General features: G+C 44.2%; 2 protein-coding genes across 2 annotated transcripts; both read left to right on the top strand.

The window, feature by feature from the left end:
- The first annotated feature begins 1,926 nt into the window (after positions 1-1,926).
- Positions 1,927-7,115, top strand: LOC124685108 (hydroxyproline O-galactosyltransferase HPGT1). The gene is made up of 12 exons (XM_047219422.1): positions 1,927-2,063; positions 2,414-2,477; positions 2,575-2,624; positions 2,825-3,018; positions 3,607-3,670; positions 3,747-3,819; positions 4,196-4,319; positions 4,949-5,036; positions 5,137-5,187; positions 5,302-5,373; positions 5,503-5,615; positions 6,685-7,115. The coding sequence occupies exons 1-12, from the start codon at positions 1,942-1,944 to the stop codon at positions 6,705-6,707; spliced, it is 1,038 nt and encodes a 345-aa protein (XP_047075378.1). The 5' UTR covers positions 1,927-1,941; the 3' UTR covers positions 6,708-7,115.
- A 929-nt stretch (positions 7,116-8,044) lies between these two features.
- LOC124685114 (mitochondrial carrier protein MTM1-like) lies at positions 8,045-12,770 on the top strand. Its single transcript, XM_047219436.1, has 10 exons — positions 8,045-8,284; positions 8,377-8,451; positions 9,276-9,404; positions 9,499-9,558; positions 10,008-10,181; positions 10,357-10,450; positions 10,613-10,704; positions 10,789-10,938; positions 11,107-11,165; positions 12,193-12,770. The coding sequence occupies exons 1-10, from the start codon at positions 8,060-8,062 to the stop codon at positions 12,320-12,322; spliced, it is 1,188 nt and encodes a 395-aa protein (XP_047075392.1). The 5' UTR covers positions 8,045-8,059; the 3' UTR covers positions 12,323-12,770.
- The last annotated feature ends 3,904 nt before the right edge of the window (positions 12,771-16,674 follow it).

Here is a 16,674-nt window from a genome sequence, read left to right on the forward strand (position 1 = left end):
TGGTTACCACTGACAACTTGCCAACGTTAAATTCCCTTGAGCCATCATCAATGTTGTCGTGATCGATCACCTCATCCTCGTTGTTGAAGAGTAAAGAGAGCAAGGGCTTGACCAAAGTGGGAGATGCATACCTTTTTAGTTATTCTCACGGGGCCATTCACATATACCCTTGAATAATTATAAGTGTAGTAGGTTCGGGCGATGCACATGGTTGTCACGTCAAGATTTAATCCCTTTCTAAACTTTTTTTTTGGCATATACCACTTATCTAGTTTATAGTGTTATAACTTATAAGAGTGCAATTCTCGCCCTCATCGAGCTTATGAACTAGAACCTGTATTTCACTCTTTGCATTTTCTTAGAAATATTTCGGAAAATTAAAGTGTATCTACGTGGATCACACGCTGGTATACGTATATCTAAAAAACATCATTATTACTAAAAAGAAACATTGCTACTACCTATGATCAAGATTATAAGGCCGACAGAATTCTTTTCCTCCCGTGGTCTCTCCTCTCAGCCGCCGCCCTAACCCTAGCCGCCTCCAGTTCATCCTCCTCCATAGATTGGTTCCCCCTCCTCCGGTCGGCTTCACCGGCGTCAGGAGGAGTGGGGAACCCGATCTATGCGTGGAGTTTTGAATAAAAGTATTGTTTTCATTAGATTATGTTAGGATTTTGGTAGCCGCCTTCTTGTTGGTTTCCCCTCAATGGAGATGGCATCGTATGCAATAAGTGATCTTCGGACTTTCGTTCGGCGACGAGATCTTCTTCCCGGCGTCAATGGTGGTGTTGAACAATCACAATTTTCTAGGTATGGGTCTTCGGATCTTGCTTCTCGCCGCATCGATTTTGGATCTTTTGTCATTGTTGCCGCGAGGAGGATTATCCTCGCAGCTTTTGTCCCGGCTGCTACGTCCTCGACAATGGTGATTCGTACTCTCGGCTCTCCATCGACGACGACAAAGCTAGTTGGTTATTATTCCCCGATATACTCGGTGTTGGTACTCTTGCCGATGTTGTATGACTCGCTTTAATGGTTGCGTGCGTGCACGCAATCTTGGCATTGCGGCTCAAAAAATTATGGGAGAACTTTCGTCGGTATCTACAGGTCTATGGTTCGTTATGTATCTTTGGTCGCCTTCACAAGAGTACAAGATTGTGTTCGGAAGAAGAAAGAAATTGAAGACCTCGAAGATTTGTTACTATCTTTTAGACTTTATTTTGTAATCGTTGGAGTCAGTTCATGTATCTCTACCATGTACTATTTGTTACTATGATATATGTGGTATTGATTGTCAAAAAAAAAAAGATTATAAGGCCAACACGTATATCTGGATCATCAATTTGATCAATTAAAAATATATTATACAAAATAAAAAGTATATCATTAGAAAGTAGAATATCTAAACTTTCCAATGATATATTTTTTAAAACATACACCTTATAGTATTATATTGATTAAATTTACTAACTAGAGATACGCGCCGGCCTTATAATCTGGAAGGAATTGATTGCTAAAGGAAAAAACAAGCAAATAAGAATAAGAAGCTGTCCCTCATCAAATGGTTTCTTTCCTGTGAAGCCAAATCCAAACATTCATATGCTATTCCTCCCTCCCTTGAATAGAAGGATTCTCTGAAATCCAAATCGCCGCAACAAGAAAACTCCACCGAAACAGTCCGCGACGCACCAACCGGCGGCACCCACCTCCTGCTACTACTGCCTCAGCCAGTCGGCCTCCGCCACCTCCCCGCGGCTTCTAGAAGCTTCCAGAACTCTCTTGGCGCCGGTTATTGGGAGCTCGCGAAAGCCATCGCAGGGATCTCCGCGGCGGAGATCCCTGGCGAGGCGGCCGTGCTGAGATCGCGGCGGAGCGGGGCGGAGAGCCCAGTCCACGCGTGCCCCGCGGGATCCGAGGGGTGAAGGGACCGAGATCCCGATGCAGATCCGCGAGGGCCCGCGGCGGCAGGCGCAGTCGGCCGCGGGGGCGATGCGGTCGCCGATGTCCGCGATGATGCTCGCCATGTTCGCCACCATGGCTTCCTTCTACGTCGCCGGCCGGTGAGTCCGCTCGCCATTCGCATTGAGTGGCTCTTGGAAATGCTCGCGCCTGATCCGTTTGCACTGTTTCTTTTCTTCGGGTGTAATACATTATGGGTTATTCTTAATCCTTGCATTTTTATGGCGGGTGGAATGCCAAGTTATTTGTGAAGTTTAGACGGATCTTCTAGTGCCATAGTTCACACAGGGAGACATTCTGCTTTGTTTAAGCCTTAAAAATTAGTTTTTGGTCTGCAAGCTTGATCTGGTTACCATCTAGAGCTCTCTCCTGTACCTTTTTACTATGTAGTCGTAATCCATAAATGAGTGGTTTTTGTCGTTTTCCTGAGTGAAATTTTGTTGAATGTTAGATTGTGGCAGGACGCCCAGAATCGGGTTTACCTGATAAAAGAGCTTGACAGGCGAACAGGCCAGGTATGTGTTGCTTCAGATTCGGCTAGCCCTTGTAGCTAACAGTACAGCTAGCTGTTTTTTTGGTGTGACCTAAGCATATGAGCTCTGTCATATTCAGGGGCGATCAGCAATATCAGTGGACGATACTTTGAAGGTTGTTGCTTGCAGGTAATTGTGACTTAGCAGGACCAATTAAAATGCATCCTTCTTAATGTACACACCGACAAATTGTTTAATCCGTGCTATGCTGTTTATTGGAGTTTGTTTTTGCTAATAAAGTGGAGCTGGTTCTCATACTTCCATATTTTGTATTTTTATAGTTGGGACTTTGAGTTTAGTAGTAACTCAGTAAGCACTTTCATGTTTAGGCAGCAAGGCAAGCGGTTGGCATCATTAGAGATGGAGCTGGCTGCAGCAAAGCATGATGGATTTGTTGGAAAATATACATCTGAGACAAATGGCACTCATTCTAAGAAGAAGCCTCTGATTGTTATTGGAATAATGACAAGTTTTGGTAGAAAAAACTACCGTGATGCTGTCAGGAAATCATGGCTTCCGACAGGTACGACCTCGTAGTACATGTCTTACAGTCAGTCATAGATTCATATAATCCGTGGCGCAACCTTCTTCTTGTAAGATCATATGATCAATCAATCACTGTGGTACTTTGATTTTGTAATTTAGTGGTGATAGTCAAGTTACGAAGTGCTTATAGTGGCACTGATATCTTGTGGGGATATTTGTATGGCGATAGTGCTTTAACATTAGAATGATTACTCTTCTACCATTAGAATTAAACAGATTAGGGCTTACCACTTACAGGTCCTGGGTTAGTAACTGGATATTTTGTATTAAAATATTCCAATATTCCAATTTTTATATTAAAATATTCCACTTACAGATCCTGCGTTCGTTTAGGCGAGCGCTAGTCACATTGGTAGATCTTGGAGAAGATCTAGAAACGAATGTAACAATTCTAATTATTTTCGTTATGAAACACTGGCAGTGATATCCTTTTTAGGATTAGCTATTTTAAATGAACTTAGTTCATTACAATACAAAATGTGCTCTATTTATGTCCTTAGTTTTCAAATTTACTGTTGGTAGGAAATCCTGCGGTTCTGTCGCTTAAATTTATTTATGTGAGCAGGCTCGATGCTGAAGAAACTAGAAGATGAGAAAGGCATTATAGTACGTTTCATAGTTGGAAGAAGGTACTTTATACTTGCAACCCTACTGGAATGATCATGTGAAGTTTTTTAAATATCTGACAGTTGCTCCTCCATGCAGTGCAAATCGAGGAGATAGTTTTGACAGGGAAATTGATGATGAGAATAGAAGTACAAATGATTTTCTGATCTTGGTAAGCCTGATTATGATTCAAACATATACTACTATATGATTAGGATGCCATGTGACCAACTTTTGCTCTTGGTAGTCTTGTCATAGTGTTGAATGAAGATTTCAAAAATAAAAGAAGAGATTAAATGGTTACCGTGGAGTATGTTTTGCCTGGAATACCAATCGAATGACAAACCACCTTATTATTGGTAAAATATGTTTCTTTCTTTTGTGGTATCCAAATATGATATGAAAAAGATAGTCATGTAGCCATGTAGAACGGCTCACCTACCTTCCCCATTTTAAGATAATTTGCTTGGCCAGTGTTTTCACTCTTTTTTTTCCACCGGATTGTTTCTTTCATGTGGTAAGTTGTTGACTATTTTATGGCATTGCAGGATGATCATATAGAATCTGATGAAGAGCTTCCTAAGAAGACAAAAAGTTACTTTGCTAATGCTGCAGAGACATTTGATGCTGAATTTTATGCTAAGGTCAATGATGATATATACATAAATGTTGGTAAGTATCATTCGTTAGCTTTTCATGGATCTGTTAGCGCCTTGTATTTTTTTACACCTGTATATTGTTGTCGGATAAATGGTACTCCTGTTAAAGAAAGTTGACGTAATTTACTTACATGATCAGCAATATCTGAGCATTGCAGCTGGTATTGGTTTCCAAAATATGCTTTTAAAAGTTCGTGAAACCGTAATTGTCAAGGTATTATGACGAATATGCTTTGTATAATTTCTGCGTGATTGTACGACCACACAAATGTTATGAATGGACTAATAGTTGCAAACAAGGGGGACTACTATCTTTGGATTAGAGAAGTTGTAGCGAGCTACTGATTTGCATGATATGCGTACAGTATCAGTTTTTTGTTGCCAATTTAAGTGCCCCAGAATATTTGTTTCATATGTTATGATGGTAATGACCTTGTTAGCTATTTTGCATTTCTACAGAATAAAGCAAAACTTAACTAATAACCTGTAACAAGTTCAATCTGCATACTCCTAGATGTGAATAGCTTCTTTCACTCTTGATTGATAGATTTATGGAAATGTTTTATAGTTAAATAGCATTTCAGTTTTTTCTTGCGGGAAAAAATAGTACTTAACATGGAACAACATATTGTGTTTGTGCAGACACTTTGAGTGCAATGCTTGAAACTCACTGGGACAAACCTCGTGTCTACATAGGCTGTATGAAATCTGGAGAGGTCTTTTCTGAAGCGTGAGTGGTTTGAACAAAAAGAACAATGGGAATTTGAGCCATAGTCTTTTTACGTCTTCTTTTTTGCTAGGCTATTGTTTCTAACAACTTCCTTCCACAGGACCCATAAATGGTATGAACCAGACTGGTGGAAATTCGGTGACGGGAAATCGTAAGTAACTTGAATTAGTATTGTGAACTCTCATTTTAGGCTTTTGTTGTGTATTCATCGAATGTTTAAGACAACCTCCGTGTGGCTCACCCATTCCAATCTACCAACTAATAGATACTTTCGCCATGCTTCTGGTGAAATGTTTGTCATATCAAGGGCCGTAGCTCAGTTCATTTCTATAAACAGGTAAACAACCGATACTTTGTGCACTAATATCAATTTCGTACTCCAGCATGGATCTAAAGTAGAAATGAAGAGAAGTTTTAATAAGTATACGTTTAGTGATGTAGCTTTGGTGCCACTTTTTGATGATAGGTCTGTTCTCCGGACATATGCGCACGATGATGTTAGTGTAGGATCATGGATGATTGGGCTAGCTGTAAAGCATGTAAATGAAGCAAAGCTATGCTGTTCATCATGGCCCTCAGGTTTCTCTCTCTCCTTCGCTATATTTATTGGCCTTTTTATCGATTCCTTTTTTTTTTCCATTTGATACCTGGGATGTGGTGTTGCCTTAACAATCCATTTAATTTTTCAAGATTGCATCATGATGTATGCATTTTTTGCTATTCAAGCCATCTGTTAGCAAGGAATTTGTCGTGCCTTGAATGACCTGATCTATTGAAATCCCTCATTCAAAATATGTACATATGCATCGTATAATCCTCTTGAAGTTTCATAGAGAATGGATAGACTAAGCTATGTTGAAGAAAATCTCCTGTAGTCGCAAGAACTGCAATTGGTTAAAGGGAATAGTTGATGTCATGAGGCTCCATGCTACTGCCAGCAATATACCACATATATACGCCAAAATTAGACCATGTTACTTGTGATTCAGGACCAGCAGGGGCAGAGCATGAAAATGCTGTCTGGGGGAGGGATCCTTTGAGAAACGCTCTAAAAGTCCTCTAGTGACTGTTTTAATAGAGGAAACTAGGGTATTTGTCGTAGGATGTCAACAGGATCAGCTGTTGGCTGCTGCGTCTAGAAACCAGTCATTGGTAATGGAGGAACATATTAATTTACCCCCAGTTAAGAATTACCATTTTCACAACAAATTTACGCATGATGTTTACCTTCTCATGGGTTTGTTTTGTTCTTGGGCCAAACCAGATTCTTGCTGCTTGTGTCCTGAGTTTCAGCAGTCAGAATTGCTCATAAATTTGTAATTGATCTGATTTGTCTTCCAAGTGGTCGTGTGGCACTTTATCTGCTGTCAGTCAGGGACCGGTTCTGCCTTTAGATAATGAATGAATGAATCTGAATCTGGGGTTCCCATTGTTTTGGCATGGCACGCTGCACTTCTTTTGCTACATTTGGAAGTAGAGTGGGTAAATGACAAAACCGAAGGCAATGCAAACAGATACACAAATGTAGTTGGTTGTTACTTATGCATACTCCTCTTTGTGTAATTATTTGTTGAACCAGTATGTCATACTCACCAGCACCTTGTGTAGATAATTCATATAGTTGCTAACGACAAAATTTGCTTTGCAGGAGCAATGTGTTCAGCTCTTTGATAAGCAGTGCTTCCCAGAGGAAGAGTTTTGTGAAGAGCGTGTTAGGCTCAAGATTACACTGAATGATGATACAACAAAACTATAGAGAATTGAGATGAAATCGGCACTGTATAGATTTTGTTTTCTTTTGCCAATTCTTTGGTGTGGCATTCTTGAGTCAGCAGTGTCAGTTGGTAGCAAATGTGATACAGTAGTATCTTTATTGCGAAGGAGAAGTGTTGTACTACCTTTTTCTGTCGCGAGAGCACACTGCGTCTCATGAGTTCTAACTAAAATCCATATGCAGATTGTACTCTGGTTTGCTTGTCGTTGGTAGATCGATCTCCACCCTTAGCATTCCTTGCTGACAGACATTATGATGTTGGAGAGACAGAAATCAATAGCAATTCAGGAAAGTATTATGGTCCATTTTCATCTTCATGTTGATCGCCTTGCACTGATGGTTGGCATTTGTAACCAAGTGAAAAAAAATGTAAAGGGGAAAGCAATTGCATGGTCATGTAAAGCCTCCCATGTCCTGGCATCTGTGGACCTGTGTATTTATTCGTCGATGAAATAGTCTTGAGTGAAGAATGATGGGAACAAATTTTAAGTGGCAATGGTTTGGCCCAGCGTTGTCTGAGAGGAGGCAGAGGCTGACAGTTGCCATGACGTGTGATTGGATGGATGTGAACCAGTTGGCCTCCTCCCGTACCCGTGATTTGTCGACCAAGAAAGCATTGTGGGGGCGGGCGCAGGAGGCACGTCACGGGAGGACAAGGACACGCGGGGCAAGTTTCGAACACCACCGTGGCTGGACACCGTGTAAACAAAACTTGGGCATGTGGTTGCCCGATGGGGTACGTCCTCAAGCCACGTGATCAACGCATGTCGGCACGGGCAAAGAGAATTGAAACCTGTTTCCTCCGTCCGAAATTAAGTGTCAAATCTGTTGCTGGCGTTAACACCTTTCATTTTGCGTTGAATACATAACATGATGTTAATGCTTCAGAATATTCTTTCCTGAAATTTGATGGCTATGCACAATTTATGGCAGTAGATGACTCCAATAGTCGCGTTTTTCTTTCTTGCGAAACAGCAACAGCAGGCAGATTATCCAGGGCCAGGACGAGCATGTAGGTGGTGGCGAGGGGCGAGACAACACACCGGGTGCTGGCTGCCTGGAAACCTAATTAGTCAGCCCCAACCCAAAGGCAAGGACTCCTCTGGAACCCCTCCTCTCCTCTCCTCCCTTCCAGAGAGCCAGATAGAGAGAGAGGGGCCAGCCACAGCCACAGCCGCAACGCCCCGCGCCACCGCCGAGTCCGTCCGCGCCACCTTCCACCATTGATCCGGCGGCGCTGCTCGGAGCCATGGCGGGCGGCTCTAGAGGCGGCTTCCCCGCCTGGATCACCGCCGCCGCCGCGCGCGTCGACCTCTCTGCCGGCGGCGGCGGAACCTCCGCCTCGCAGCCGTCCCATCCCGGGACCTCGGCGGCGGTGGGGGACCATGACCTCGGGATAACCAAGCGCTGCCTCTCCGCGGCCAGCGCCGCCTTCATCTCCGCTATCATCGTCAACCCCCTCGACGTCGCCAAGGTCTGGCCTCTCGCCCTCGTAATCTGTCCGTTATCAGGTACCGGAGCCTTCTCCGTGATTCGCGGTGGCTTAATTTATGTGCCCTGCTGCAGACGAGGTTGCAAGCGCAGGCGGCGGGGGTGCCATACTACCAACCATCCCAGATGGCGGCGCTCGGCCCGGATACGGTAACGAAATCCCTTCTCTTCTTATTAGTGCGTGCCGCTTGCTGCAGCGTGTCTGTTGCCTATACATACATACATACATACATACATACATAATAATTTGAAGCGTGGATGGTGGCACAATCGCTTCTGTCAAACCCAGCTTCAGTTAACAGCAGGAAGCTGGATTTACCAATGATAAACCCGAAAGACCTGAAAGAGGAGATGATACGGCCGTCTGGGTTTTATGCATTTATTAAGATAAGGCACCTATATCAGGGTTTATGCGCTGCGGGATTTTATTTTGTATTTTTGCGGGGGAGATCACCGTGGGATTTGTAGGCAGCTGCTTGTCTGGGCAAGCATGCTTCAGGACTTGGTTTTCTCAGATTCTGTACCTGCCTACAACTGCCGGTAACGTTGGTATATAAGTTTGCTGCTGGAATATACCTTGCCAACCTAGACCATATGCATTCCAATGGGCCTTTGGAGGTTTCTATACATTTACTTGTTCAACATCATTAGGGTCTTCTGTGCTTGCACAATGTGAGGTTTGGGGTGGGTCACGTCAAGTGGGCAAATGCTGCTGTTAGATGGGAGGAGAACACTGTAACATTCACTATCGTTATATTACAAGGCGACCGACGACTCGATAAGATTCGCTACATGTTGCTAGGAAAATATATTTTAGTCGTCTTATTACTGATTAGCAACTCGGTTGGGATGCGAACGATATTCAAAGCTTCACTGCGATCATGTTCCAGAACCAAAGTTATTCACTATTACTGCTTATAACAACTTTACATTTATGGAGAGGAGTGCTGCTTATGCCTTGTAATGCTTTCCAGATACTATCTGAGTTCAGATGCTCTCCATCATGCACACGCGCTATCATTTTGGGAAGTGAACCTATTTGCCCCCCTGATTGCTTTCAGTACAAGGGAACACTTGACGTATTCTTGAAAGTTGTTAGACAGGTAACGCAGTGCAAATTCCTTTCGCTAGTTTCTCATGTTATACTGTGAATGAACACACTCTCAGTTTTTTTTTTTTGTTGATCGGATGTTTCAGGAGGGATTTGGTAGATTATGGAGAGGCACAAATGCAGGCTTGGCATTAGCTATACCAACCGTGAGTCTCTTACTCGCTTACACTATATTACGTTGTGCTATTTGTTGTGTTATGTTATTTTTTGTTTTCGTCTGCCAAATGTCGGTAAGCACTTCAGTAGTTCCAACCGTGTGGAGTAGGAAATAGCGTCTGCTTCTCTTTGTCATTTGCACCTGTCTTTCAAGAGAAAATTCACTTCTTTTACATTTATATGTGCTATGTGTAATCATCTTAATTGAAGAAGCTGTATGTGGTTTAACTAATTTTAGTCTGCATATGTAAAATATTGTTTATATGAGCAAATAACTCCATGTTCTAATAAGGAACATCTTCATTTTTGTCTTTTGGCCTCAAATATTCTTTCTGTTATCTAGCTTGCAAATATTTTCTCACTTCCTCACATCTTCATGAACTTATAATGCACCCTAAGATGAATGATGTCCATTGATTATTTGTTTGAACATAAACAGGTTGGAATATATTTGCCTTGCTATGATATATTCCGGAACAAGGTTGAGGATTTTACAAGGAGCAATGCTCCTGCTTTGACACCATATGCCCCACCACTAATAGCAGGATCTGTTGCACGTTCGTTAGCATGCATTGCTTGTTCCCCAATTGAATTGACAAGGACACGGATGCAGGTAGGCCTTTGTTGGAACTTGGAAATATCTAGTTAGTATATTTCATTTCATGTCAGAGAATGATCTTGTGGAAGTATTTTTTTTATGTACAATTTAGGGGCCTATGTGATACACTTTCTTCCCCATTTTTTTGAAAATAACAAATAGTCGCTATATTAACCTATTGTGTTAACAGGCGTATAAGGAATTTCAGCCCGGAGTAAAGCCTCCTGGAATGTGGAAAACATTGCTTGGTGTTCTTTCACCACATGCAAGTTCAAGTCAGAACGGTATGCTGGTGTTATTTGTTTTGGATGTATTATTATACTGGTTCATATTAATATCATGTTCTTCTTAATTGTCAATTTTTTAAATTTCCAGTATTCTGTAGCATCATATTCCAACAATTGAAAATTATTTTTTGGTTGATTAATTAATTAGTGCTGAAACAGTGCAAAACTATCGTGTTCTATGGACGGGTGTGGGTGCACAGCTTGCTCGGGATGTTCCATTCTCTGCTATATGCTGGTCAACACTGGAACCGGTGAGTCCGTGTTGTCTATCTCTTAGATATGCTAAACCATTTCACATTTACGTCATACCCATCTCAGCTTGTTAGGCCATGTAGATTCGAAGAAAGCTTCTTGGTCTTGTCGGAGAAGATGGTGATGCAGCTAGTGTGGTGGGTGCAAACTTTGCTGCTGGTTTTGTAGCAGGTAGTGTCGCTGCTGGTGTTACATGCCCTCTAGATGTTGCCAAGACAAGGAGACAGATAGAGGTTCGTGTATTTCGTGTTTTCTGTTTTATTCTGGAAATAACCACGATAAAATTATTTTAGGTTTATTCCACAAACCCCACGAAGCACCATTTTATATTCATTTCACCGATTTCATATGTTACATTTATTCATTGCTTTCCTCTTCATTTTCCCCCCTTTCCATTTCAGAAGGATGCTGAGAAGGCAATGAAAATGACCACGAGGCAAACATTAGTTGATATATGGAGGTATGTCTTCCATATACTGTGATGTTTTTTAGAGGCATTTCGCTCCAAACAAGTAAAATGTTCCATCTCTGCTTTGATGTCAGATACCCAATCTAAGAATGATCAACTGGGCTTATATAACTTTGTTTTTGTGAACTGGAAGGATCATATAGAGTTAGGACCGATTTTAGAAATTCAACCAACCAAAAAGGGACAAGGGAAATGCAAATTGAGTAATAGACTGCAGAGCAGTGTGGGAAAAAGAATCATTCAATCAGATGTGAACTGGAGGAGGCAGGGAGCTTATAATAGTTAAGATGGATTGCAGACATTGGACCCACAAGGAACAGGGGGGAATGGCACGAATGAGATCAAATAGACTTGAGTAGTGCGAAAAAACAACATTTAGACAGATGAGTTAAACTTCCTCTAGTCTAATATGGATGTTTGAGCTCCATGCCACATAGAATTATTAAGAAGTTAATACGGTAGCTTTTGACATAGTTTCACTTAGTTGCCACTTTCTGTATTACAACCACAACACCACTACTGATAAGCATATAATAGTTGTATTTGGCGGAAGTGTTGCGTCCAGGCAACAAAATGATGTTAACAGACCAAAACCAACTCTCTGAAATGACATGTTTTTGCATTGTCGGGAATAGTTGGGAATTTATTCCAGATTGCCAACATGCTTTGCTGAAAAGAAAATTGAAAGACAAGATCCACGATGTTAGATATTTATTTGATAGGTAGGAGTATAATATCACTGGCCACCTCTTGTTTTTGGTGGAGGCTTTGCTACTGGAGATAGGTTAGCTTTGGTCTGTAGCTGTTGCATCCCACCCAAGCAATTTGCTTATGTTAGCTGGTTTGGTTCATGATCCAATTTGTCTGGTACACAATCATGTCAGAGCCTTCTAATAACTCAATTAACGTAGAGAGGTCTTGTAGATGTTAGTTTTATTTCTTCAAATTTTGCGTCAGCCTAGAAACATTGTTCACAACGTAATACTTCGCTCACTCTGATTTAATTTTATCCTGCTAGGTCTGGAGGTCCAAAAGGCTTGTTCACTGGTGTTGGTCCACGCGTAGCACGTGCTGGCCCATCGGTTGGAATTGTTGTTTCCTTTTACGAGGTTGTCAAGTATGCTCTTCACCAAAGGCACATGTCATGACCGGGATTTCGCTCTGAAGATAGAGGTTACCACACCTTCATTGTAGAAACATGATACTCCCCAGATGAGCTTTGGGCACGCAGGGTATGGTGCAACTTAGAGGATCAAATTGCTCAGTGGCCAGCATGTTGTTTTTTCCTGGACGAGGTCCAGTTGTCTTCTGGTACTCTTGAAAGGCTTTCAGTTTTGCAGTTTTGTCAGAGGGAATTGGACCATAACCTAAGCTCACGCTGAAACTGCTTCTATTAACTTATATAGGAAGAGGCCAATGTAGTGGAAGATGTAGGGCTGACAGTGATCAATAAAAATACCTTGCACTCTGTACCCTCAGTACCACGGAGCAAATTTCGCTCTGCCTTCATACTGATGGGTCTTGCCCAATCCTTGTATCGATATTGTCTGTTGACTGGTCCTGCACGGACTTAATTATTCGTTGTGCGGGGCTGCCTATGGTGTGTTCTGTGCTGGGGGTGGATTGCCCTGAGGTTGTATCATACAACTTGTATGCCTGTTTGCCTTGGAGTAAAATACATGAGACATCATTGAACTTGTCCGTATAAATTAGTTTGACGTCCTCAAAGACGAGTTGTGGCTCATGTACGGTCACCGGTTACAGTTACGTGTTTGCACATGTGGCATGTTGCTAATTTTTCAAAAAGCTATATTATTTAATGGCCGTCCTCGCTTAGAAGCAAGAGGTGCTCCGGTTTGCTTACAGTTCTGCACGTGAACTGGCTGGGCTGATAGGAGACGTATGCGTGGATGGTGCCGACGCCCCAATGGTGCCCCGATACCGTTTTGGGAGCCGGGAGCGATCGCACCGATGCTCCTAAACGGCACCGGTCAATTTTCGAGTCTAATAGAATCGCCGGTAACCCTGTACCGACTCCTTTGCCAAGGGCGCGAATCGGCACGCCGGCGCCTCGCGAGGATGAAAATTTTGGGTGTGGGAGCTGCATATCAGTGACGTCAGGGCGCCGCGCGGGATATTTTACCGCCACGACGCCTGGCCAGAAACTCTCCCGCCACGACACCGCGTGGGAAAGTCTTCCGCCATGATACCGCGTGGGATGTTTCCCGCCTCGCTGACGGTTTATATTATCCCTCCTCCCCCCATTGCTGCAAAAACCCTAGAAAAAAGCACAATGTGGGATTCGTGGGACGAGGCGGCGCTAGAGGCGGCCGCAGAAGTGGTGGAGGCGGACCCGCAGCTCGCAGAGTACGAGGCATGGGAGGAGGCGGCGCTAGCGGCGACCGTAGGTGCCTACGACGCGGGCGAGCGGCAGCGCCAGGAGGCGGAGCGGAGGGAGCGTGGGGAGGCGCGGCGGAGCGGCGGCAGCGGGAGGAGGAGAACCGACTGGTGCTCGAGGAGGCGGAGCGGCTGGAGTTCCAGGAGGCGCGGCGGCGGCAGGAGGGGCTGAGCCAGCGCCGGTTGGAGGTGCGACGACAGAAGGGGTGGGAGGAGCTTGCACTGCGAGGAGGAGACGCAGCGTCAGGATGAAGTCTACGAGGCGCGTCGTTTGGCGGAGATGCAGCTCGGGCTACAGAGGCAGGAGTTGGATCACCGTCGTCAGCGGGAGGAGCTGGAGCAGCAGCAGCGTCAGGAGGCGGTGGCCGCGGATAGAGCCGCCTACTTGACGTTCGTGGCGGAGAGAGCAGCGGGGATCGACGATGGAAGAGGAGCGGAGAGAGCATGGGAGAGAGCTCCGGTCGATCGTCCACTTCCACAGAGCCGGGTGGCCAGTAGGTAGTAGGCTAGAGATAAGTAGGTTTCAAATGTCATCCGGAATCGAGGAGTGAATAATGTTTTACTCGGATTTGCCCGAAAATATTATTCATTCCTCGATCCTGAATGACATTAAAATGAAACTCTAAGTATAAATATGTAGTTTGTGTAGAAAAACTTCTAACGGAGCCGCCTGTTTGGGGACGCCGGTGTGGGAATTGCTCCTCCAAATAGAGAGTGCAGTGCCGGCGTCCTCCAAACGGAGGTGCCAACGTCTCTGCTAGCGTCCCCTAAACGAAGATGCCGGCGCCTCTGCCCGGCGATTATTTGGGGACGTCGGTGAAGATGCTCTTAGCTTGCATGAAGATATAGTATTGGCCGCACGGGAGCCATGCCTATAGCTTGCTCCAGCGTACGAGCTGCATTGAGCGTCCTCAACTCCTCATACTTCACCGGCGACGGTGAGTCGCGGGCCCCAGTGCTGGGTTTTCGTGCCTTAACGTGGCGCGTGGCTCGACTTGGAGCACTGTGAGGGCCACCAGCACCTCGCGGAAGCTCCCGTACGCAAAGCAGCCAGGACAACTAACAACCAGTGTCGTTGGACGCTTCGCCATGAAGTGCATGCCAGACGAGAGGAATGCCATGTCGGCGAGCGCTTTGGAATACCTTTGCTGCGCCGCTGTGCTGAGACGGCCACGTCTCGGCTCGCGTGCCGGGACCACAATGGACACATGCACGCTGCACGCATGTAACTGTTCGATGACACGCAACAGAAAAGAGAGGAGCAAGGACTGATCGATGTTCAAACATGCGCACGTTGGTTTCTCGGAACAAGATCCTCTGACTTTATGCATAAAACTGCAGAGGGACATAGATAGATTTAGTCCATCCGTTAAGCATCCGACGGCAGCAAATAGAGTCTCCTGTAAAAACACAATGCGAGCTGGCCCAAAGCATACTGCAGTAAAACGGGCAGCAGATGGAGGACGTGGGCAACATGCGGAGGGCGGCAACAGACGACGAAGTTCGCGACCTGGATGCCACCACTCATTCTCGTGCCATATTTTTCATGCTTCATGTGTTGATCAAATTTGAATCTATTATTCACTCTTTGTATTAGTCAATCTTGTATCTTCTCATGCTCTATCATACTATCTTGAGGTGTATATAGAATTCTTCCTTTGTTTGCATGATCTAAATCTTAGTCAACCATAGCTCAACTTATGAGACTATCATGACACCGACTTAGAGCCATAACTTGAATTCTTCACTTGGAATCAAGCACTTAAAATCTTGATCATTCATTGCTTATCACATAAGCTAGAGCATGGCTAATATTAAGTTCCACATAAGAACTCCATCTTCATTTATTCTTCTTGATCATATCACATATATATCTTCAAATCGATGATCTTGATGCCAGAACTCAAGGTATATCTTTTATCTTCATGGCATCCATACTTGAATCCAACACATGGACTACAAGTAGTACCTATGGAATATTCCTTCATATAAACTCAATGAAAACATTAGTCCATAGAGGTTGTCACTAATTACCAAAACCACACATAGAGGCAATATACCCTACAGGACGTTGCTGGCTCATGGGTCCCACATGTCAGCCTCTATGAACAATAAACCTTTCCTTTGTTGGATTTATTTTTGACCTCTAATTTCTGGCTATTTGCCTTTTTCTTTTGATCCCCTGCCGCCTTTGAATCGATGAGGACGCTCCTGGCAGGGCGGTCCCACATATCATCCTCTATGAAGAATAAAAATTTCCTTTGTTGGATTTATTTTTGACACCTAATTTCCGGCAACTTCCTTTTTCTTTTGATCCCCTGCCGCCTTGGAAACATTGAGGATGCTACTCCCTCATGGGTCCCACATGTCAGACTCTATGAACAATAACAGTTCCCTTTCTTGGATTTATTTTTGACCCCTAATTTTCTAGCTATTTACCTTTTTCGATCCCCCGCCGCCTTTGAAACGTAGAGGACGCTGCTGGCTCATGGGTCCCACATGTCAGCCTCTATGAACAATAATATTTCTTTCTTGGATTTTTTGACCCCGTGATTTCTGGCTATTTTCCTTTTTGAATGGATCGATGGCGCGACTAGGGGGGGGGGGGTGAATGGTCGCTATTCAATTTTTCTGTCTTTTTCAGTTTTATGCGCGATGCGGAAGTAAAGGTGGCAACTTTAGCAACTACGGTGAACCTAGTATGATGTTATGCGATGCAACAAGTAAAAGAACCGACAAATGGGTAAAGAGAGAGGGAGCGGGACAACCGGGGTAGTGGAGAGGAGACGCGATGTGTTTCCCGCAGTTCCTCCCACAAAAGGGAGTACGTCTGTGTTGAGGAGGTGCGGACCACAAAGGTCCAACGGCCACACAGGCCTCACCTTCTTCCTCGAGAAAACCCCACGAAGGAGCTTTCACTTCTCCATTAAGAAGCCGGTCGAGGCGGCGGTTCCTTCACAACGTTGGGGCGAGCTCCACAACACCGGAGGCTCGCAACACCCTATGGGGATAGCACAACTCCAAGCTAGCCTCCATAGGAGTTTGATGGTGCTTATCGTAACTCCGATTTCACACTGTTGGGGAACCCCAAGAGGAAGGTATG

This window comes from Lolium rigidum, chromosome 1 (genome assembly GCF_022539505.1).
Source record: "Lolium rigidum isolate FL_2022 chromosome 1, APGP_CSIRO_Lrig_0.1, whole genome shotgun sequence".
Taxonomy (NCBI): domain Eukaryota; kingdom Viridiplantae; phylum Streptophyta; class Magnoliopsida; order Poales; family Poaceae; genus Lolium; species Lolium rigidum.